The 24,143-nt window shown below is 33.2% G+C and overlaps 1 protein-coding gene across 1 annotated transcript in view; it reads right to left on the minus strand.

The window, feature by feature from the left end:
- LOC124359766 (transcription termination factor 2) overlaps positions 1–23,704 on the minus strand; it is a 55,891-nt gene extending 32,187 nt beyond the window's left edge. The window contains exons 1-7 of the mRNA XM_046812779.1: positions 23,422–23,704; positions 15,824–16,964; positions 13,093–13,234; positions 9,837–9,941; positions 6,596–6,796; positions 6,143–6,295; positions 4,631–4,769 (exon numbers count right to left, since the gene is read on the minus strand). Coding sequence (XP_046668735.1) covers positions 4,631–4,769; positions 6,143–6,295; positions 6,596–6,796; positions 9,837–9,941; positions 13,093–13,234; positions 15,824–16,957 — 1,874 coding nt within the window. The 5' untranslated portion in view covers positions 16,958–16,964; positions 23,422–23,704. The remainder of the gene's footprint in view (positions 1–4,630; positions 4,770–6,142; positions 6,296–6,595; positions 6,797–9,836; positions 9,942–13,092; positions 13,235–15,823; positions 16,965–23,421) is intronic.
- Positions 23,705–24,143: the final 439 nt, after the last annotated feature.

Here is a 24,143-nt window from a genome sequence, read left to right on the forward strand (position 1 = left end):
GTATATTACTCCATTTTCTGAGAAGGAAGGGGAAGTTCCTTTCTGGCTTCACAACAATGAAAAAACACCCGTTGAATATTTGAAATGTTCTATGATGACGATGTCATCAAACTTATCTGTGACTATACTAACCAGTATGCTGCTTCCAAGGGGCTACAATCTGGACATACAATCGAAGATATTCGTTGTTTCATAGGAATTTTATTAGTGTCCGGGTACTGTCAAGTCCCTCGTGTAAAAATGTATTGGGAGATGAAGGATGATGTTTGGAACAAGGGTATTGCGGAAGCAATGCCAAGAAACAAATTCCTAAACATAATGAGATTTTTATATGTATGCAACAATAATGATCTGGACCCAAATACAAAATTTTGCTAAGGTCTCCCCACTTTGGAAGATGCTAAATAAGCGTTGGTTAAAGTATTTTGCGGGTGATGTAAATCTTAGTGTAGACGAATCCATGATACCTTATTATGGCCGTCACAGTACAAAACAACACATACACGGAAAAACCTGTTCGGTTTGGGTACAAGGCATGGTGCCTTTGTACAAGATTTGGTTACCTAGTCCAAGGCAATCTATATGAAGGAGCAAATACAGGGAATAAATACCCATAAGTAGGTGTGGGAGGTTCCGTTGTCCTTAACCTTTGTGAAAAACTTCCTCAGAGACCAGACGGGTACAATTTGTATTTTGACAATTTTTTTACGTCCGTGGTTCTTTTAGAAAAACTATCAGAGGAAGGTCACAATGTCACAGGCACTATCCGTGCCAACCGCGTGGAGAAAGCACCACTTTCGGATGTAAAGAGCATGTCAAAGATGCCAAGAGGATCTTTTGATTGAGCCGGGGCTCAGTTTGGACAATTTATTTTTGTCTATTATTTTTCCCACCTCGGCCACTCTTGTCAGTCGGTGGGGGAGTCACTCCGTCAGAGTATTGATTTTCTGCCTGGTTGGACTGATTGGTTGAGGTCAGCTGGTTGACCTTGACTAGTTTACCGACCAGCTGTTCACCGGCACCGGCACTGGCTACTGTTCGGAGCGGTCAGACACGTTCGGAGAAGCTACTGCGTTGCTGTCTGTTCACTGCTCGTCCCGTTCCACATGGCTGGCTAATTCTTCTACTTTCGGCAGGTAATTGTCTTTTTCACTCTCTTTACTTAATTAGTTGGCGGTTTTTCTCTCCCACCCAGACATATATTATCGTAGATTAGTTATAAGTAGTTTATATATATTATTTTGTAACTTGTGTTCCTCGTGTACGTGTTCGTGTCGTAAAGTGTTCTATCCTGTCTTTCGTACGTTCTAAATTTGTTAATTTATTTACTATGCTAGTTAAGTTTATATTTTTGCGCCGTGCTTTCTAACTGATCCGTTCGGCGAACGGAAATTATTTATTCCGTGTACACACTTTGTCTTTATTTAGTGTAAGCGAGACGGTACAGACTTTGCAAATTCTGTTACCTCGAGTTTTGTGTTGCGTGCAAAATTGGGTGGCAACATTAATGATTTTCTTTTTATTGCTTATTTAATTATTGCCTTTATAGTAGCGTGAACTGATTAGAATTTAATTATTGTTATTTGGGAAATAATGTACGGTTATTATTATTTGTAAATTATATAATTATTATTAGGCCTACCTTACAATTAATATTTAATAATAAAATGTAAATTATTATAATATTATAATAGAATGATTAAAATCCAGCGAATTATAGTTACAAGTGAATGTCATCACGCTTAATCATTTAGTATGGCTGTTCTAGCCTATGTAATATTTAATCTTGTCACCAAGTAGTGTATCTTAAAATACTTGGTGTCTTGAGTTATTTTTAGGAAACAGTTTTCAATACTTAAAAGGTACTGTTAGTTACAGATCGTTATTTTTAATTGTTAAATTTAAAAAATTTATATATACTTTGTGGCAAACATAATTAAGTTATTATTATTTCTCAGGTTACAATAAAATTTTTCTAAATATCTACTGGTTATGTTGGGATTTAATTGGGTCCCCGTGAGTGCCGTCAACGGAATGGTGCGGCGAGTCTGCCCAATGGTAACATACTGAAACCAAAATGGAATGCCCGCGCCCTGCCAGCGCTACTGTACCGGCATCCAACCGGAGCGCCTGTATTCATCTTGAACAAGGTTGGATCAAAAATGTTTTTTTTTCTTCTTCTTATACCACTTGAAAGGATTGGCTTGTATGGAGCGCTGCCAGATGTTAGATCTGGAGGAGGGCCAGTATATTAGCCAGTGTTTATTTAGTTTAGTTACATGAACTGAAGGGGAGGATTTCATCTTTAATTCGGATTCGTGGAGGCAACTAAGCCCCCGCCTCCTTCGAAAATTGGCTTTAAATATTTTTTTTTTTAATTTTCGGCTACAAACTTGAAACCAAATTACTTTTTAAAATTAGTGGGCTTAGAAATTCTACAACCTTTTCCCTCCCCTCAGTTCATAAAAAAATTACCTGTTAAAATTTTTAGATTTACTACTGCCATACCTGAAATTGTTATTTATATATCAAATCTCTATATTATATTATTTATTTATTATGTTATTATTTCTATTTATTATGTTATTGTCTATATTGGAATTTTATCTTTTGTTATTTAGTTTTTAAGTTACGCGGTGCACCGTGGTGCTGAAGTAATTGTATTTTGCATGGAAATGTTTGCCACCTATTAATTATATATCATTTACTCGAAATCTTGTCTCTTTGTCTCTCTTCCCACTAGTGGCATGTGATTGTTTTTTATGATTTGCTCCGAGTTTGGGAGGGGCGCGCTTCCGAGACCTCCTGTCTTTTTCGCTAACTCGGAAAAAAAATTCAAAAAAAAAAATTACTGAAAAAGATTCCAATGTTACTTTGTGTTGTAATGTACAATCAGTACATGGGCGGCGTAGACAGACTCGATGAAAATGTGTCAAAACTGCGAATTGGAATTCGTGGCAAAAAATGATATTAGCAGTTGCTCATGTTTCCAATAAATGTATCGATTAACAATGCCTGGATTCTTTTCCGTTGGACAAATACGTACAAGAACAAACGATTGGATCTTCTTTCTTTTACAAGAGAAATCTCACTGACATACATCAAATCACATTCAACTCGTTTGACATTAGGAAGACCACTTCAAAATGTGTCTGCAGTGGACAAACGAGTCACCGAGGCAGTTCGGTATGACAAAACAAACCATCTTATTTCAAAAGGAGAAAAACAAACAAGATGTGGACAATTCAAAAAGAATACCACAATAAAATGTGTTAAGTGTAATGTTGCACTGCATTCTAAGTGTTTCGTTCTTTTCCATCAAAAATGAAAGAATTAGTCTTTTGAGAGAAAAATTAACACAGTATTCGTAATCTGTAAATAATTTGTACTGATAATGTAAACTTTACACATGTTTTAATTCAAAAACCTTATTATACATGCTTCTGGTTTATTTTAATTATTGTTTCCACATTTCCTTTCAGTAACCCAAGCTCCAAGATAGAAGTAAGCACTTGCTTACTTAACGTACCCATTCAGGACCGCTGTTCCATTTTTGGAACACACAATATTTCAGTAATAACCTGAGTAATAAAACAAATATTGATGAAAAACACCTTTATAGCATCAAAATAATAAAATAAACCTAATATATTTGAAAAAAATTAATTTGGTCCCAAATGGGTTAGACCTCAAATTGTTATTTGGAAAAACACAACATAAAAATGGGACAGATGGAGAGAAAACTAAGAAGTCACATTTATATACATCTATATTAACTTTGTTCTTTACTTCAATGTGCTTAACTATTTTTTTTTTACACCCAATTTTAGACTCATGCTGTAAATATAATATTTATATGAATAAGAATATATGAATAAAAATATGAATATATTTCAAACCAACATTAGTCCAATTATACCATGTTAACCCATTGGCCTTGTATCACGGAATGGTTCTGTGACAGATAGTCTGCGCTCAAGATCGTAAACATTCAGTATTCAACTGGGAGTTGTTTATATTGGTTAGACTAATATTATTATAACGCATAAGGAAAAATCCAATTCTACAATGAATTAAAATTTAAATAATTAATCAATTACTATAAAATTATAGTGTACTTTATTTCGAGAATTTCTTGAAATTTTCATTGTTTTGGAAATTTGAGAAATTACATATATATGTTTAATTTCTATATTGTGTGTGTGTATATATATACACACACACACTAAATATATATATATATATATATATATATATATATATATATATATATATACATGTTTTATATGTATTTCAAATAAAATAAAAGCAACAATATGGTCTTTTATATTATGTTGCACACAAAAACAAGCATTATTTTGAAAATTGGAAAATATTCCAAATTTTGCTTGTTCAGCATTATATTTGAAGTATATGACCAAATTGAACCCTATGTCATTGTAATCCAAAATAATATAAAATGTATAAAACCAGATAACTTGAAAAACACATTTTTTAAACCTATAACACAGCCCTTACGTTTTAATAGCATAACTCTAGTTGTGCAGAGTGTGAAAATATATATAAGCCAATAGGTTAGAACTAGTATTAACACTGTTCATAATAATAACAGTGTAACATTCTCAGTTACCTCCTAGCCTTTTTCTCCCTGCTTGGACCATGATGCACTTCCACATCAAGCATTCCACGTCTTAGTTTACTCCGTATCTCTCCGTTCCACTGACCCAAAAGTGATGCTGGGCATACCACCAATGTTTTGCCCTCAATCACTGCAAAATAAATAATACCATATCAAGAATGATACATATTCTACCAAATATAAATATGAAAATCCACATTACAACAGTGAGTTGTGAGATTATACAGAGACAATATATCTTCTTAGTGAATTATGAAATTTTAGATGGTTTGTATTTCAATGATGAATTAAAATTCTATTATGATTAGTATGATCCTATTTAAAATAACCCCGTAAATTAAAAGTTGTTTACATCAGGTTTCGTTTTTATGACTTCTTTCAGAGAACAAAATACTTTAAATATTTTCATGATTATATAACAGGACTCCTGGCCTACTCTCATTGCATGAAATTTCTTGCTTATTCCTGAGTTTTCCAGTAGGGTGGTCTATCTTGGTACAAGGGTCATTCAATAAGTCCTTAAAAAAATCCTAGAGATGGCGCTTATATGATTGAAAAAAAAAATGGTTCGTAAGCAACATTATTGGCTAGACAGCTTTCAAAACTTTAGCTCAATCCATCACGTAGTTTCATTGCTGTTGAAGTGATTCACTACTACACTCCAGAGACAAAAAGACAATTACAACAGTGGATTTTTTAGGGTAAACAGGCACCAAAGAAGGCAGAAACAGTGAAATCAGCCGAAAAGGTGATCGCTTCTGTCCTCTGGGATGCACAGGGTATTATTTTTATCGACTACTTGGAAAAACACATGACAATAACAGGAGTGTATTATGCATAGCTGTTGGACAAGTTGAGTAAAGAAAAACACCTAAATTTGATATAAGCAAATAAAAACTCAAATAAAAAATATAAGCAAATACAGCTATTTGATAACGAAAAAACAATCAGGCAAGGCTGTATGAAGAGACACTTCCTATCAGTGTAGTGAGTGCAAAATTGCCATGTGCAAAGAACAATCCATGTTTCAAGACTTTCTACACTAAAAAAAAATATTTAAACATAAATGGATTTCAATTGTAAATATGTGTAGCTAGTGACAATAACGGCAATACTGAATACATCAAATAATAATGAGAAATATATTTATGTTATAGGCTAGTACACGGTGATGTTTATTAGTCAACTTTTTATTTTTACATAATCAATATGTTTATAAGTTTTTAAACAAGAATTTCTGTTTGTAAATATTTATTTATGATTTTGTGTAGAAATAGAAAGAACTCAGGTTTTAAAAAAATGTAAGTCCCATAGCTTTCTTATGATTGGTTAAAAAATACATCTATTTAAAAATCATTAAAACGGGTAGCGGTGTGAGAAAGTTGTTTAAATTAAGAGGCAGCAGTGAAAGTGTTAGAATAACATTTGTACTGATTCTTAAATAAAAAGAATACTACAAAAATATATATTATTTGATAGCTCTTTTTTTAAATTATTACTTACTTTTCTTACGATCCTTAGATAACCAGTTAGAATCCTCTTCATCTGACTCACTGTCTTCGCTTTTTTCCTTTTCTTCGTCATCTCCATTTTCTTCATTTGACTTTAAAATGAGTGCTATCATAGTCAGTGTTTTGCCAAGACCCATATCATCAGCTGAAATTAGAGTAAATAATCTATCTGTTTATAACAACTACAGCTAAGTTTAGTTTATTTCACACTCTTCTTCTTGATATTCAAATTGTAGCACAGACTATTGTAAAGTTTAATAAGATCTTATCTAACATTGTGCATTTGATATATTACATCTTGTGGCTACTGGTTTACATTTTTAGTAGTATGTTACTGATCTTTACCAAAAACAAACTGTGTGTTCTTGGATACAAATTAAAAATAATAATTATTGTCTTTCTCAAAAAATTGGAATAATCTATACTGTACATTATACTTACTAACCTAAAATACCTCCAGAAGGTTTTTCTTTTTCTCGCCATAAGAGCCAAGCCAGACCATGTTTTTGATGGGGAAGAAGCTCTACAAGAAGTCCTTTGGGGTCAGTGACTATTGCGTCTTCAGCTGGACAGTTTTCTAAAGATTTGTGAAGCACCCTTAAAGTATCCAATGTCAAAGATTGCTGGATTCTATGGGTTTCCATTGCTAGAGAGAAGAAAAAATATAATTATGATTATAAATAAAATAAAGTATAGTGGAGTCCCGTTAATCCAAACTAATTGGGACCAAGCCCAGTTCATATTATGCAATTGTTCAAATTAGACGGAATGACAGAAAAACACTGCTTTAAGCATGAGAATGGGTATTTTGTTATAAAATACTAAGCACAGTTAGCATGTACACAGCAAACTGTAGTTCACTTTTGTAGCGCACATTGGACATGTGCACACGCTATGAACCGGACTGTACTCCCCTTCCCTTGGTCCTCCAAAAATATAAACAATGAATCATAGTACAGCTACACATTACGCTGTAGCCTGCAGTGGATTGTCTGTATTCTCATGACTCTCCTTTGGCGCTCCCAAAATACAAACAATGAATCATAGTACAGCTACACATTACGCTGTAGCCTGCAAAAGCATACCACCGTTACTCTTAAGAGACAAGTTAGACGCCCTTCACACAGTAACTCAGGAATCGATGGAGTGTGAGGAGGAAGTGACGATAACCTTGCACTACGTTACAACAGGCTACTGCCACACCTGCCAACATGTTTATGACATGATGGTTAGACTATGCGTCCTCTAATATACTCTCTTCACTGTGACAAAAGACAATTACCGAATTCTTAAGTCTCTTAACAATTAATATTGTACTCAACAATAATATCAATACTGTATGTGCAGTTTTTGTTTTACTTCACTTCTTAATTTAACTCATACTTAACCTATATATATGTTTCAATTCGGTACTGTATTTAACCCTACATCGGGCGCTAAATGGAGTTTTCCTCCGTGTATTTTTTATTATTAAAAATAGTACTACTATTCTGATGTTGGCAGTCGTTTCCCGCAGTGTACTTCACGAGCATCTTTCGGGGAATCGAAACAATAGCCTCCCGCTTATCTTTGTCAAAATCTGTCAGTGTGAGGTCTACTTCCGTGCGAGACTGGACGATTCCTCCGTGAGCGCCCGATGGTGTGTTTGTAGTTCTTGGACGAAATCTCCGTGAGCGCCTTATTGTGTTTAGTTTTTATGGAGTAATAATCCGTTTGCGCCTAAATGTGTGACCTGTGATGGTTTCTTTTTTAAGTTTTACAATATATTTTATTTGAATTTTGTGAAATGGAGAATGAAGACGAGAGACTTGTCAGTACAGTACCAGGGTGCTAGAAAAAATTTCAGTACTCTTTATGGAGTGAACATTGTCGTTATAAGAACCAGAAGGAAAATGTTTTGAAACTTTATGTAGTATGTAAACAAATTTTTAGTAAAGAATAAATTTTGATTTCAGAGTAATAATTGACATTACAATTGTATATTATCTCAAAAATTGAAGTAGGTTGTTTTTGTAAGAAGTTAAAAACTAAGTTAATATCCAAATATTATTACAGTAGGTTAAACATTTTTACAATTAATTGCATTATTCCTTAAAATTAATTATGTTGTTATTACAAAATAACATTTTTTAAGATTTTGAAATTCTTATTTGGAAAATTCATTACAAAAGAGAGTAATTTTTATTTAATTTCTAAAAATGAATATATTACATTGTAATTAAATCAGTATGAATATTTAAATAAATAAAAACAGTTTAAACGACTATGATATCCATTATTCGCTAACCTGGAGGAAACCTCCGTGAGCGCCTGATGGTGTTTCTAATTTTAAGCGCCTGATGGAGGGTTAAACTTCATTATTTATTTACTGTACTGTACCATACGCAATTTGTCCTAATAAAATACTGTACACATATTTAATGAGTTTTTGTAAGAAATAATGAACCCATTTTCATTTTTTAGGTAATTAGTTGCTTAAACTGTTCATTATCGTTATAAAAAAATAAAAGAATTTCCTCCTGGACCTGTTTGGAATAACGAGATGTTCGGATTAAACGTGTTCGCATTACCGGGACTCCACTGTAATTAAAAATAACACGAGGCACACACATGCTTCAATATAAGCTGTATATGAGTGTATTTAGAACATATAATTTGATTTTTTAAATTAACTGGATTGTTAGCAGAAGACAAAGGCATAACCTAAAAGAATAAAGAAAGTATTAATTTGATTTAATAACTCTTTTCTAAATTTCAACTCACTTTACGTACGATCCTAGATAACTAGTTAGAAACAATTCTAACATATGGTCGGAGTAGATTTTGGTTAAGAAAGCCAAATAAAAGGTCAAAACCCATATAACTGTAATGTAATTCCTGAGGAAGAGTACTTATGTGTGTTTCTTTATGGACAATAAACTGAAAAAATGTATTTAGATTTGTCTTGTGCTATCGATAGATATAATATTCAATAATAGCAAACATTAGTTGTATCTCGACCTTAAGATGTAACTTCCTTGCAGATTCTACTCTAGTAGTAGTAATTATCTAGTAGATTTTACTTTTGTTCCGGATAGGGTAAGTTACTACTACTTAGAATTAGCTCTTGTTTATTCCCTTCACAAATAGTTATTGCTAAGTCTACACGGTAGATTCTACTTTTTTATTTAATTCGCCCAATAAGGTATCTCCACCCTCTCACCTGTATAAGCAGATCATATTATTGGCAGTTTCGGTTTAACATTTGATTAGTTGATTGGCTCTCCACAGTACTGCCAAAACATTTAAAGATTTTGATTGCATTAACAGTGTTTTAGATGGATTAACTGGAAAATTTAGATGATAGTCATAATTTCATTGGTTGATTTGTATTAAACTTAATCTCTAGGATTTTATTTAAATTATGATGCAAGAGACTATATTGTTTTGTATCTTTAAAATAAATAATAGAAATAAAATCACCAAGAAAAATTTGAGCAGTTATTTTAAGTCTCCTTGGTTTTGACAAAAAAAAACTAGAATAATACGGTATAAATGGGCGTTCACAAGTCCTCATAAACTGATCACATATAAAATATATAGAAAAATTCAGACATAAAAGCTGGAAGAAGAATGTGCCATATAATGTCTCCAGCCATAGATAAGCCTAAGGTTTCTTGATTTAGCTTTATTATTAAAGCACTTGCCTTTCTTTCCTAAAGCATTGAGGTCTGTATTTGTAGTAGGTAGTGAAAACATCTTTTGTCCCGGGGGTGGTCTTGGAGGTTGCTGCTGAACACTAACTCCTGAAACTGCAACAAGGTTACAATTTAAACATAGAACAAACACTACTCAAGATCAATGATGATGCTAAGTTGGTTAGCTGAGTTACACGAAACTTAGAGACAATTCATGACCAGTATCTCTAACAAATTGGCACTAAAATTATGTGAGGTAGTGAACTTCTAAGGGGAGAGTTACATAAGTTAATGAAAAGAATTGGTAAATTATTGTCATAGTGGACCTTTTAAACATATTAGTGTGAGCAAACTGATTATGGCATGAGCTAGTGACGACTTACCAGTACCTTTTTGTTCAAAAGCATTAAGTTCAGTCATTTTTTCCTATAACCAGTGCCTGTCAAATCCAGCTGATTCTGAAAAACTCATTTATTTAAAGGAAACAAGAAAAAATAGCTCAATGTCAAATCCGGGTTGTCACTTTGTGGTCAATCTGTTCCCATCCAGAAGATCTAATCAGATTTAGGATTTGAATAGCAGAATGGGGTCCGGCATTGTCATGTAGCAACAATTTTCTAGGCAACAGAAGGCTATGTTGTTTATTCTGTATTGTGTGTAGAAGTTTAGCACCAACCCTTTTAGCACCAAGCATATTGGACAGGTCACGTCACATAACGCCAGAATTACTGGTGCGGGTTGTCCCGTCGGATGCCACGGTATAGCCGCTGGGTATGTCACAGTGGCGCCAGGGCAGTTTTACGAATTATGACACACATAGATATAAATCATTCTCATTTCCCTAACTTTTATGATAAACTAATGATTTTGACCTCATTTTTCTTCGTTATTAATAGGAGAAAAATGACATGTTATGGAAATGTTGATCTGTTAAAATTGTATACCTTTAAAAGTTGGATACTTTTTCCATTTTTTGTGTATAAATTAAGAGCTCAATAAATGCCTGAAAAAAATATTTACTCTTCAAAGCTCTGTATTATAGTGTAATATATTTAATTGAGAAATACAATTTGGTAAAATAATACCTAAAATTTACAGATTTATATATTTATTAGTAAACAATAAATTTATGATAAAACTGACTTTTACCATAAAAACGCATGTGTCGTTTACATTAGTGTGTATTATTTTTTTTTTATTATATGAATGTCTGTGCAGTGCTACTTGCTATAGTACATTTTACATAAAATGCGTAAATCAGTACTATTTTTATTTATATTAGTCAATCAATGGTTGTGTACTGCATGAAAATGTTGAGAGCCTAAATAAAGACTCTTGGCGGTTAACGTCCGAACTTGTCCAAGCCTATATATAGGCTCTTGGCATTTCACCACCAACCTAGCTTGAGCCTAAATAAAGGCTCTTGGTGTTTTATGACTTAACAGGTTGAGCCTATACATAGGCTCTTGGTGCTAAAAGGATCAATCAAGATAACACAGTAAGTGGATGATTTTCAGTTGTTCCTTGCTGCATAAGCTTGACTAACAAGACTCCATGTCTATCTTAAAACTTGTTGCCAAATCCGTGCATGTCTGTCTGCCAACATCTCAATAGTCTGTTTGGTCTCGATTTCAACTGATAATGTGATACCAATCCACTGACTGGTTTAAACATTGACATGTAAAAAACCTACATCTCATCCCCTACAAATATGTTCGTTCAAAATTAATCATAAAAAAAACTCAATAGCTCAAAAGCCACTCTTTTGATTTGGTATTCCTCAGTAAGCAGCCAATAAACCCACCATAAAAATTTGTTAAATTGTACGTTATCAGAGACAATTTTGTGCAAAGTTGTTCTATCACTTTCAAAAATTCTAATGCTAAATCTGAAATTGTTAATCGCCAATCTTTTTGTCCACAGCATTGCCTAAATATTTTGCTATCATTGATGACAGGCTTGTTCACAGTTCTCATCAAAATTTTACAATCTGTCCTTGAAAGCTCCCACTCACAACCTACAGAGCATTCTGTTGATACAGAAAAGGGCAATTGAAGCATGAGCCAACTTACAACCAGTCATATCTGAGTCCAGCTTTTATTAATTTCTCAATTTTAGCAATGGATTCTTTGTATGTGTTGGGCCCATGTCCATAAGAGAGGAGTTTCTAGAGGTTATATAACACACACTCCTATAAAACTAGACATGCAGCAGACTTCCATATTCCTGTTCATGACTATATTCTACATTGGACCACATATATGGAAGCTATCTTTTGGAAGAACCTAATAGAAGTTCTCATAATGTGTGACAAATAATATTTTTTAAGTGAAGAGTTATTGGTTAATCCATTTTAAACAGTAGAAGAACACTCAGGCAGAAATGATAATGAAGTGGACTGAAATACCTACACAAAAATTGATGATTTATGCATCTTGATTTCTTTCAATTTGTTTTGTCTGAAATAAATCTTATGTAATTTTAAAGCTACCACAGTTCTATACAAATCTGTACAGAAAAAATATTGTTTATTTTCAGGATTAGACATAATTGCATATTTCAATGTTCACGCGATATTCAACATGAAAAATAAATGTGAATCAGACTTTATTTTTCAAATAATCCTTATAAATTAGCACTAAGATTCAATGAATAATGTGAGATGTCACTTTTCCAAACAGTTATTCATAGTTATAAAAGTTACATTGATCTGATAAAAGCTAATAAATAATATTGAAACCGGCAGTGTACTTACTGGCATTGATTGTAGTCCTGGATTTGATTTAACTTGTGTTCCAATGAGAGTTGTGATAATCCTATACTGCTTGTGATTAATTCCCTTCTTATATCCAATAAAATATATCAAAGCAGTAATGTAATTCAATGCCAGTAAGGGAAAATCTCATGTAATAGATATTTATATCCTATATGAAGATGAAAGAAGTCCAACCAATAAATCATCATTATCAATAAATATATAATTAGAGAAAATATAAATAAAACAAAATTTAATATAAACTTCCAATGAGACTAAAAATAACCAAAGTTGTGGAGAGTAAGAGAGGAAAGGATACCTAGAGTTGGTAGACACTAGAAAGGTGTAGAAAGAAAGTGATGCTCTTTGGAAGAAAAGGAAATGGATGGCTGGAAATAAAGTACTGCAATTTTTCATAATTAGTAAGTGAATTTTAAATTATTATGAAAGTGATAATAGTTAATTTATTGTTATTGATGGTGCTGTTTATGATATTAGAAGAAAACTTACATTGTGATTTTAGAATTTCATTAGCTACAGTGCTTTGTTGATAGCGAAGATCACGTAGTTTGGTTTCAAGCCTTTTCAGATGCATCTGAAGACGGACTCCCTTATCAGGTAGGGCTGACAAAACAGCAGTTTTCAGTGTAGTCTAAAACACACATGCTTGATCGTAATTTGATATAAAAAAAATAACCATTAGAATTTATCTGGGTTTACCAACCTCACTGCATTACTGGAATTGTATGAACATTACTTGGATGGATAACAAGTAACTGGTTACCTGTGTAGAAACATTATAAGTTTGTAATACAAGTAACCCACTAATTTAGCTAGAAAAACTAAAAAAAGAACTTTTAAGAAGAACACTATGAATAAAGACGTTAATAGATAAACATTTATAACAGGTTATCAAATATTCTCGATTCTTGATATCAAAGGATCTGACAGAAAGTAACGAAAATGAAACAATTATGCTTTGTCAAAGTTTAGCTAATTCCAATAAATAAAATATTTCATCAATGCTTGTTTAGTTATGTTACGGTAAGGATTAAACTAATTATAATTACTTATATCATTTATATAAATTGTTAATAACTATGAATAATTTAAATACAATATTTAAGCATATTAAAACCTTTACTTAGTTCCATACAGGCTATTCTAACAGTATAGTAAAAATGGCTACAGAGTCTTCAAAGGCTAGCTTGCTTAAGCATCACGGGAGTGATGAGCTCCTGCCCAACACTAGCAACTGAAGCAGTCCTGGGGTACACTCCTCTGGGGCAGGAGGTGATGAGAACAGCCGCTCTAAGTGCAATGAAGCTTCTAGGAACAAAGGTAATAAATACTACCTCCTTAGAAGGCCACATGAAGATATTGCAGGTATTTCCTGAGGCTGAAATGCTAACCAATGTGTCAGATGCAATGGTTAAGAAATACTCCTTTGATAACAGTCTCTTATCGAAAGTAGGGAGAAATGGATTAAACAGGAGGCCTACTCTACAAAAGGAGTCCTGAAGTTCTCCACAGATGGTTCACGCCTTGGCTCTAGGGCAGGATACGGAATATACAGACCAGGAGTTGACATGGCCATTCCCCTGGGAAGACATGCCACGGTTTTTCAGGCGGAGGTCATGGCAATAAACTTATGCTCCAAAAGGCTCATACAAATGAGGACAAAAGGATTAAAATACTTAATACTTTCTGATAGTCAGGCTGCACTAAAGGCACTAGATACCTGTTCGTTTGACACGAAAGCAGTCTGGAAATGTATGAATGCTCTAGCTCAGCTGGCAACGAATAACAGAGTGACACTCGGTTGGGTGTCGGGTCATGAAGGCATTCATGGTAATGAAAAAGCAGACATCCTCGCCAAAAAGGGAGCGGAGTCCATAATGGTAGGGCCTGAGCCAGGTTGCGGGATAGCCTTCTCCAACAGTAAAGCTCTAGTCAAAGATTGGGAAAAGAGGATAAGAAACATTAATTGGAGTAAAGCCTCAGGATTAAGACTATCCAAAATGTTTATCTCTCCTTACGTTAAAGGGTGGACAGCTCTCTTAGATCAGAATATGGAGGATATAAGACTAATATTAGGAGTGTTGACAGGACATGGAGCCCTAATGAAACATCTTATGAGGGTGGGCCTTAGCCAAACCAACAAATGTAGACTCTGTGGAGAAGAGGAGGAATCAGCAGAGCATATCTGGTTAGATTGTCCTGCCATCTTAGAAACTCGGAAAAGATTCCTGGGAGCATATCTCCTCAGCCAAGGATATCAGAGAACAGGAGCCCTAAAATCTGATCGGTTTTTGCAAAGGCCTCGGACTTTGAGGACACAAAATTAAAGTAAGGGAGGTGCAAAGGTCCTTTTAGGACTAAGAAAGTGTACTTTTCCCTCAGGAAAGGGGGGGAAAACCAGTATAGTATATCAATGAAAATTATTATTCACTTTTTTATTTTATTTAATAGAGTAGAGTTTCAATTATTATCTGTGAAGGAAACTGGATTTTTCCGGACATTTGCCATTGTTCAGCGATACAAAAATTAGGAACATAAACGTTTTGAGATCTGCAATCTGATCTCTTCTTCAGGTGAATAACTAACGTAACACATAATTACAATCTAGGTTAAAATAAACTAATCATACTAAAGCATTGTGACACAATGGATCTTAGACACAATGGCTATCCTCACCGAGTAATAGAATTGTATACAATCCAGAAGATCATTCCTGAGTCAGTAAAACTCAGAATAATGATAAATTTGCACTTATTTTAATCCCTTATGTGCCGGGATTGTCGGAGAAAATTAAAAGAGTAGATAGAAAGTATAACATTAAAACCACGTTTAAAACACACAATCCTCTTAGACAAAGTATTGCAAAAACAAAACCAAAAAATAGCACAAAGGATTTACAGCATAAAATGTAGTTTGCAATTACATTAATTAATTAAAGAACACATCGGCAAAACAAAAAGACCACTAAACGTAAGTATAAAAGAAAACACAAGAAAGGAGCTTATAGTATTATCACACTGGATACAGTAATTAGTCCTAGTTAACTGTTAGGATAGGACAATTTAGAATGTTGCTGTTAGATATGATACTACAATGAAATATTTTCATTTTGCGTTTACTTTTGTATGTCATCTTATAGGGTATATCTGTATTTACAGATTTTAACATATTTCTCATCTTTAATCACTAGATGTTAAAAGGAAAACTAAGAAGAGGTTACCTTTACTGTATCAATGCTCTTCAATATTTCTGAGACTTGCATTTTCAATCTCAATTCCTCTGCTTTTAAACTTTCAATTCTTGATGAGTAATCATTACTAGTGTTACTGCTTTGTTGCGTATTTTGAGGGGGTAGTTTTTGTAATTTAGGCTGTATCTCATGAAATGTTTGTGATATTTTCATTGAATTTGACTTACGAAGATCAATTGGAGATTTGTTGCCTTTACTTTTATTGTTCTTGGAAAACTTATCCTCTTCTGAATCTGAATCATTAATAACTATTTCTCTATCACTGCTGCTATTTTCATCATCACTTTTATCTTCTTTTATAACATTTCTGTAGTCTTTTTTACTTGGTTTATTTTCATCAATTAAAGTAAGATCTATAATCTTTTGTGCTTTTTTTGCAACTGAAGATCCAGTATCGCACCTTTTTGAATTACTGTAATTTGATTTGTACTCATTTGGCAGTGCAATGGTAAGATCTACAATAGGTGATGAGTGTTTTTCTGATTTATTAGATGTACTATTGCATGTTTTGTGTAAATGTCTACTACCAGATTTAGATGTATTGGTCGTATCTGTATCTGTAAAAGAACTCTCAGCTGTTTCAGCTATCCTAGTAGAACTGTAAACATCTTCATTTTTAAATGATGACGAACTTCTAATATTAGAGTCTTCCCCAGTATCTTCAGACAAGCTTTCATCTTCACTATCTAGTATTCGTTGTTTTCCTCTCTTTAATTGAAATGCTATAGGGCTTGATGATTCCTTTTTGTCAGAACTAACCACTTCATTTATGGAACTTTGTCTAAATTGTTTGCTTGTGCTACTATCTCTGCATTTAGATTCTTTTGCAGCAGCTAAACTGAGGCTAAGGTAACTACTCTCATCTTCATCACTTGATGGTAGTACAATACAATTTAAGCTCTTCTTTATTTTTTCTTTAATACCAGCTTTAACTGACTCAGGTGAGAAGGACTCATCATCTGAGTCTGGTATAATTATATCTTGCTCAGTCTCAGAGTTATATACCAGTTCAGTTGATTCAGAGTCATCAACAATATCTGAATCACTTTCACTATTTGAACTGTCTGTTTCAGTCTTTCTCCAAGCATTAAAGGACTTCGCCATGTTTTATCTGAAACAAATCCATTACACAATGTAATACATAAAAACATGGTCCCTAAAACATCATTAAAGAAAACAAACCGAGTATTTTACTACAAAGTCGTCTTATTTTTAACACATTAAAACAGTATGGACGATGAGTGGACAATATAAAGAGTAATGTAAACTCTTAAAGATTACAAGTGTGATGATATAAAACTTGATTTGTCTGATCACGTCGCTTTACATTTTGAAATGTTTTGTGACAAATTAAATAAACATTGTGTGAACAAAAATTGTAAAAACTCATCAAATTCCAACTCTGTTACTAATAAATGTCTTGTATAAAGAAAACTGGCCAAATATTGTTTTAATTAATTCACCCACAAGTATTTGTTTTTAATCGCTTTTTTAATCAGTTGTTAACACTCTTCGATGATTGTTTTCATGACAAATGAACAAGTGAGAGGAGTTGAGCCTACTATGATAAATATTGATACAGTAAACTAGTATTACAACTAGCACAGATGAAAATCTATATTTAAATGTGTAAGGACTTTTACATAAAAAATAAAAGTGAGCAGTTAGAAAATGTACTTTTAGTAAAAGGTTTAGCTTACTAATATAGAATCTCTTCTATTATTTATGTAGATAAACTAATGGAGTTTAATTAATGACATCTGTAAAGTCTACTGAGATAAATTGGTTATAGATTTGGAAATACAAGGTCTGTAAATAAAGTAATAAGACTGATCTTTTCCTACCAAAGTTGTAACACTGTAACACTGACGAATAATCATATGTTTAGCCAAAAAACTAATCAACATTAAGCATTACTTACATCAATTTATTAATATTATGTTAATTCTAAACAAACTTCTACCAAAACAAGTTTTATGTAATGAGTGAAAACAATTACGAGCAACTTTATGCAATAAAATTTTGTGTTAAACTTGGTGAAACTCCAACTGTAACGTTTCAAAAAGTAATGAAAGCTTATGGTGATGATACTTTGTCAAGAGATCAAGTTTTTAGATGGTATAAAGTATTTTCATATGGACGAGAATTGGTTCAGTATAACCGTTGCCCTAGAAGAACGTTATCATCAAAAAGTGGTAAAAATGTTGGAAAAATTAGAGATTTGGTGTGAAATCAACGATTCAATGACAAAATGACAAGAATGATTATAGAACAACTTGATTTGAACTATACCATAGTACAGTACATCATCAATGTTCCGTTTTTAAACAGAAGAATTAAAAATTAAAAAGATTTGTGCAAAATAGGTGCAAAAAATCATGCTGTTCAACAGAATGGAATTTTGCCAAGGTCTTTTGGGACGAATTGAAAGAGATGCTGATTTTCCAGAACACATTATCACTGTGAATCTTGGATTTTTGAGTATGACTCAGAAACAAAACATCACATTAAAGAATGGCACACTTCCAATTCAAATAGTCCAAAAAAAGCCAGAATGACCAAATCCAAAGTCAAAACCAACCTGATTTCTTTCTTTGATTCCAGTGGCATTATCCATAAAGGGTTTTTGCCTGCAGGATAACTGTAAATCAATATGTTATCGTGAAATCCTTGAAATTCTACAGTCATATGCATAAGACCAGCCATCAAAGTCAACTGGATGCTGCATCATGACAATACGCCTTGACACACTGCACTCTTAATTACTGAACTTTTTACAACAAAAAACATATATGTCATTCCTCAACCACCTTATTCTCCTGATTTGAGTTCTTGTAACTTTTTCCTGTTCCCTATGCTAAAAAGCTACCTGAAAGAACATCATTTTGTAACAATAGACAACATAAAAGAAAATGTGACCGACCAGCTGAAGGACATTCCAGTTTCAGACTTCCAGCATTGATACGAGAAGTGGGAAAACCAAATGAAGCCATGGATTCCCAAGAGAACTATTTTGAAGGAGTTCATATAGAAATATATTGTAAATAACATGTATTATCGAACCAGTCTCGTTAATTTATTTACAGGCCTTGTATATTGTAAATTAAAATTGGTACTTTGGGATTATACCGACCACACCCAGATATGAATCGTTATTTGACATTTTGCTTCTACTGATTACTAGATTAGCATAGAACAATATTTCGTCAATATAAAACAGGAGTTGTCTTATCGCAAACCCCTCCCCATCCTCAGACAGAGGTCAAAGTCGAGCGTCTAGTAGATAACGTGATTGCAGAGTCTCGCCGCCCGTTCAGCTGGTGCGTCGCTTTGTTGTACTTCCGTGTTTTACCCCTAAATTTCTCCAAACACAAAAATTCAACAAAAACAAAAATTACAAAAAAAAACTAAACTCTTAATTGAAAAAAACACACAAAACTTGTTTTTATTCTTGATCACACTCCGCCACCCAAAATGCGAGTGCCTCCGGCCATCAGCGCGGGCTTCGGCAGCAACAACCTATGGTGCTGCCGAAGCCCGCGCTGATATCAACGAAAGAAAAACATACCTCAAGATAGTACCTATCAGTAAAATATCAAATTCTAGAGGGGCTGATCAGAAATATAAATTGAATTGTAATGGAAAGGCAATTATGTACCGTGCAAAAAACTTAAATAACCATGTAATGCTGCGCGGCCTGCCGTAATCGGAATTCTCGAGAAAGATAAGATAACAGCGACAACAATACCGATCACAATACCTGGAAATGCTTGTTGATTGATGGAATGTTAGTTCTGTTACTCAACTACATCGTTTTATAACGTTCTAAGTTCATTGAAAAAAGTTTAAGCATTGGGGGACATATAACAGACTCCGACCTCATTAACAATTAATTGATAATCGTAAGTTTGTAATTAAAGAGTTGTTTTTTTGTTCTATCATGTTTGTTTCTATAAATTTATATTTTTGTGTTCTTCATACTGGTGTGGTCGGTATAATCCCAAAGTACCTTAAAATTAAACAGCTGGAAGTATTTTAAACTAGTTACTGTGTATTCATTTTGTATTTTTGTTAACAGTGTGCTTACTATTTACTATTCAACTGAATTTTTTTTTGTTTTTAGAATATACTTTAGTTAACCCTTTTAACCCTAGCCATTTTTTTCCATGGACTTGCCAAAAAGCCCAAGGTGATAATGAACCGTAGTGCAGAACTGAGGAAAAATATATCTAATTTTCTTATTTTTGAAGATATTTTTGAGTTCATTTTTTAAGTAAATACCCTCACACAATACAAGTAATTATTTTTAATAGATTGTAAAATAAACTCGGCAGAGCCCCATTACACTACAGCTAAAACTCAGCAGTAAAGGGGTTAAATTAGGTAAAATAATGAAGGTAGACCTATCTTCAACCTATTAATAAAGTCTATTATTTCTAATATTGTACGATTTTAGGTACCCTGTAAGAAAACCTGTTCCAAAATAGTGGCCTTCGGATAATAGTAAAGTACCGATATTACAAGTTGCAAGTAATCTGGGAACTTTGGTATTATTCAGAGGCCACTAATTTTGGATAATTTCCTTATTGGAGACCACAATAAATTATAAATTACAATATTAAAAAGAACAGACTTTATTTAACCTGTTTTGATATTAACAAGTCATTAAGGCGAACAGTTATTGTATTTTGCCTTCCAAAAGGAAGCGATGTTGGTGAGAATTGGGTTGAATGTCAACAGTCGTCACTACTCCCGATCGCCACATGTATTCTGCCAATAAAAGACTTCTCTTCAGTTAGAGGTATATATCCCAGATGCAAAGATAATTAATCAAGGTAAAATTATAAATTAATCAAGAGCATGACTAAATTGGCCTATTTTGGAGGCAATTTGGAGACAGGAAGTATGATTCATCAGGTATTGGTTTATTATGAAACAAGGAACATATAATGAATGTTATTTTGGTCTCTGATAAGGAAAACTCACCCAAAATAGTTGTCTCTGGATAATACTAAAGTACCTAAACTGAGACTAAATCTAGATATATACGAGCATTTACATGATCTAAGACTTGAATTTAGGTACTATGTTGAGACATTTTTTTTCTTTTTTCACCACAAGAGTGCATGGTGGAAGGCACCACCAAAGCCCTTACTGATGGCCAGGGGTATTTCTAATCTATACTTTACCAACCTCAGGTCACATCCCAGATCGTCCATGATCTGACAGAGAAGTTGAACGACCTAGGACATGATCTGAGGTCAGGAAAATACTGAATAGAAATGATCCGGCCACTAATGCGGGCTTCGGTGACAAATTCCATCCTGCACTTCTGGCAAAAAATAAAAACATCCCTTGAAATAGTACCCAAATTCAAGCTCAGATCACATGAGCACTTATAAAGGTTATCTTTAACTTTGATACTAATAACATACATATGATAACCTAATCTAAACCTATTTCCATAGCATATGTCCATTCCTAACCTCATTGGTTGCAGAAAATCAACTCGGCTGTTAATGATCACCAAGTAACCTAATACCAGAAAGCCGTTATGTGAACGCCAAATCACAATCATCCTAGCTATTATAGAAATAACAGTATCCTGGTATAGGTTATGGGGGGACTTTAATAAGCGGCCTACACTCGTTATTCGATTGCTGTTAGCGAACAATTCTCTATACTTTCCCACTTCGATATGTAAAACTCACATACAATAAGAGTTATAAATAACTGTAACAAGAAGAATCTCGTACATTACAATTTTAAAAACATAAATTTAACAATAACATTACAAAACAATAAACCAACTATGGCCTAGACTTACATATCAAAGGAACCTTACAATATTATAACTTGTATAAACAACGATAATTGTATAGGATAACCAACTTGATATCAACGAGTAACTGCTTTTGTGAAATGGAGAAAAGAATTCTCTCATGGGTTACCAGAAGCCAAACCCAGATGTTGAAGCCACTTAAACAATTACTTGTGAGAAATATCTCAAATATTTTCCTTATATTCATCGCTGTTTTCAAAGTTTACAAATTGTAGGTACTTCTTGCTGTTTATCGTTTACATAAAAATTACTATAACTAATAAGTTCAAATCATATAGTAAGTCAAATCAATTGTAATGTCGAATTATTTCTATGGATAAAAACAATCGAACCATTCGATAATAGCAATTGAATAAGAGTGTAGGCTACACGTACTTATTAACCCTAGATTCATAACCATTCGTCTCCCGGACGACGTGATTTTCCAGGAAAGCGAGGTTAGGTACTATATTTAGGTGGAGTGGAGAGCCTGATACCCCTTCCTATTCCTCCACCCCTACTTCCTTTCAGTTGCTCTCATGTGATTGACCTGAGATCATTGATAGTTTTGAGGTTATGTCAGTTTCATTTTCATTCGTAGTCTCAGGGACGAGTGGTTACGAGTAGTGTTACCTACAGTTTTCGAACATCGTCTGGTGTTATAACATAAAAACAATGTTATGATATTTAAATTTACTTATTACTTATCTTTTTACTTTTATTACTTAGCCTATTACCACTTATTTAATTTTAAGCACATTCATGATCAGTAACTAAATATAACTTGACACTTTTGTTCCGTTTTTGCCTTTTAATAAACGCTAAAACATCAACATTTACTTCATGTTATAAAGTAGATAAGATATGTAAAATATGTAAAACCCAGTCGTTATGAACTACTTATTAAGTTTACATAGTTATCAGGATGTTTTTATTTTCATAAGTAGCCTAATTTTTATTTTATTATACATGAACAAAACTCATAAATATTACTTAAACAAGACATATATTTTAAATTGGCGAGAAAAAACCTAATATTACTTACTTTTTATAATAGTTTTGTTTTAAATACTTTTAATATGTTCTTTAGTGACATAAAAAACAGTTGTAGCAATAAAATTATTATTACACTACATATTTTGTATTTTTTCCCGGAGTAGTCTCGTAGACTAATGGTTGTGAATAACTGCAGGCAAATCAGATGGTTACGAATCTAGGGTTAAAGTCTAACCTAGGTTACAACTGATTTTAAACTGTTACAGACACTAATAGGCTACTGCCCATCTGTAATGGTTGTAAGTACAATGAAAATGTAAGCTACATGTTTTATTTGTAACGGTTATCCCAAAATAGTAAAAAGTAGGCTTAGTAAATTTTACACCCTTTCATTTGTTATATAATTTTATAAATACACATAGAACTAACCTAGATCGTTTTAATTCATCATTAAATTATTACTTTTTAAGATTTGAACAGCCGAACTGTAGTGTAATTTGAAAATACATTTAACATAAAATGGTTTAAGTAGTATGGAGGATTCATTACTCATTAATATCATTACTCATAAATATCCATCATTCAAAAATCATGAATATCAACAATTCCATTGTTGGACATTATTATTGCAGCACTCTTTGATTTCCTGAAGCTTCAAAAACAGCCATACAAAGTAATAACTAAATCAATTACCATTGCCCAATGAATTGCTTACAAGATAACTTAAATTGCCTAAATGTAGACTACTCACCACTATCAGTAAAAACAAAACCAGATTGCTAACAAAGGACCAGAAAAAACTTGTCTCATTTAATTTCACAGTATTAGTGTTAGCTCATGTCTATCTTTCTTCTTTGTTTTGAAGAGAAGTACATACAATCACATAACACATAGCCTAAACATAATAAACTAATGCAACGTGACTTTGTCTCTTTTCTAGTCTGCAATCTGCCAGTGAATCACAATTCCACCATTCATTCATTCAACACACAACCCAACTGCTACAGACAGAGTTTGAAAGTTTAAACTATTTTAATGGCGGGTATGGATCAAAGCTATACAAACAACCGAGCACAATGACATAGACACATAAGGCATGAACCAACAGACGTGACTGTTCTATAGGAAAGCAAATCATGACCTTAATTTTAAATATTTGTCATTTATGCTGGAAGAATTCCGCTTCACCTCAAACACAATTACCAAGCCTGTAAATCTAGTAATGAGTCCATCTTCAAGTAATTTGTCCTGTAGTGGTTGTGAGCAAACAGTTCAGTGGATCTGGTGGACCCTATAATACGGAAGTTAATTTTGGTTAGTAAAGATGGACACTCTATAAATCAGTCGGCAAGTCGATGGAGAAGGAGCAAATAGTTTGACCAAACCGATATTCCAAAGAACTAAGATCAAGCAACTTAATTATATCGCTGACAGGGATGTTCAAGTACCAAAAACCAATATCGGTTCCAACAA

This window comes from Homalodisca vitripennis, chromosome 1 (assembly GCF_021130785.1).
Source record: "Homalodisca vitripennis isolate AUS2020 chromosome 1, UT_GWSS_2.1, whole genome shotgun sequence".
In the NCBI taxonomy this organism is placed as follows: domain Eukaryota; kingdom Metazoa; phylum Arthropoda; class Insecta; order Hemiptera; family Cicadellidae; genus Homalodisca; species Homalodisca vitripennis.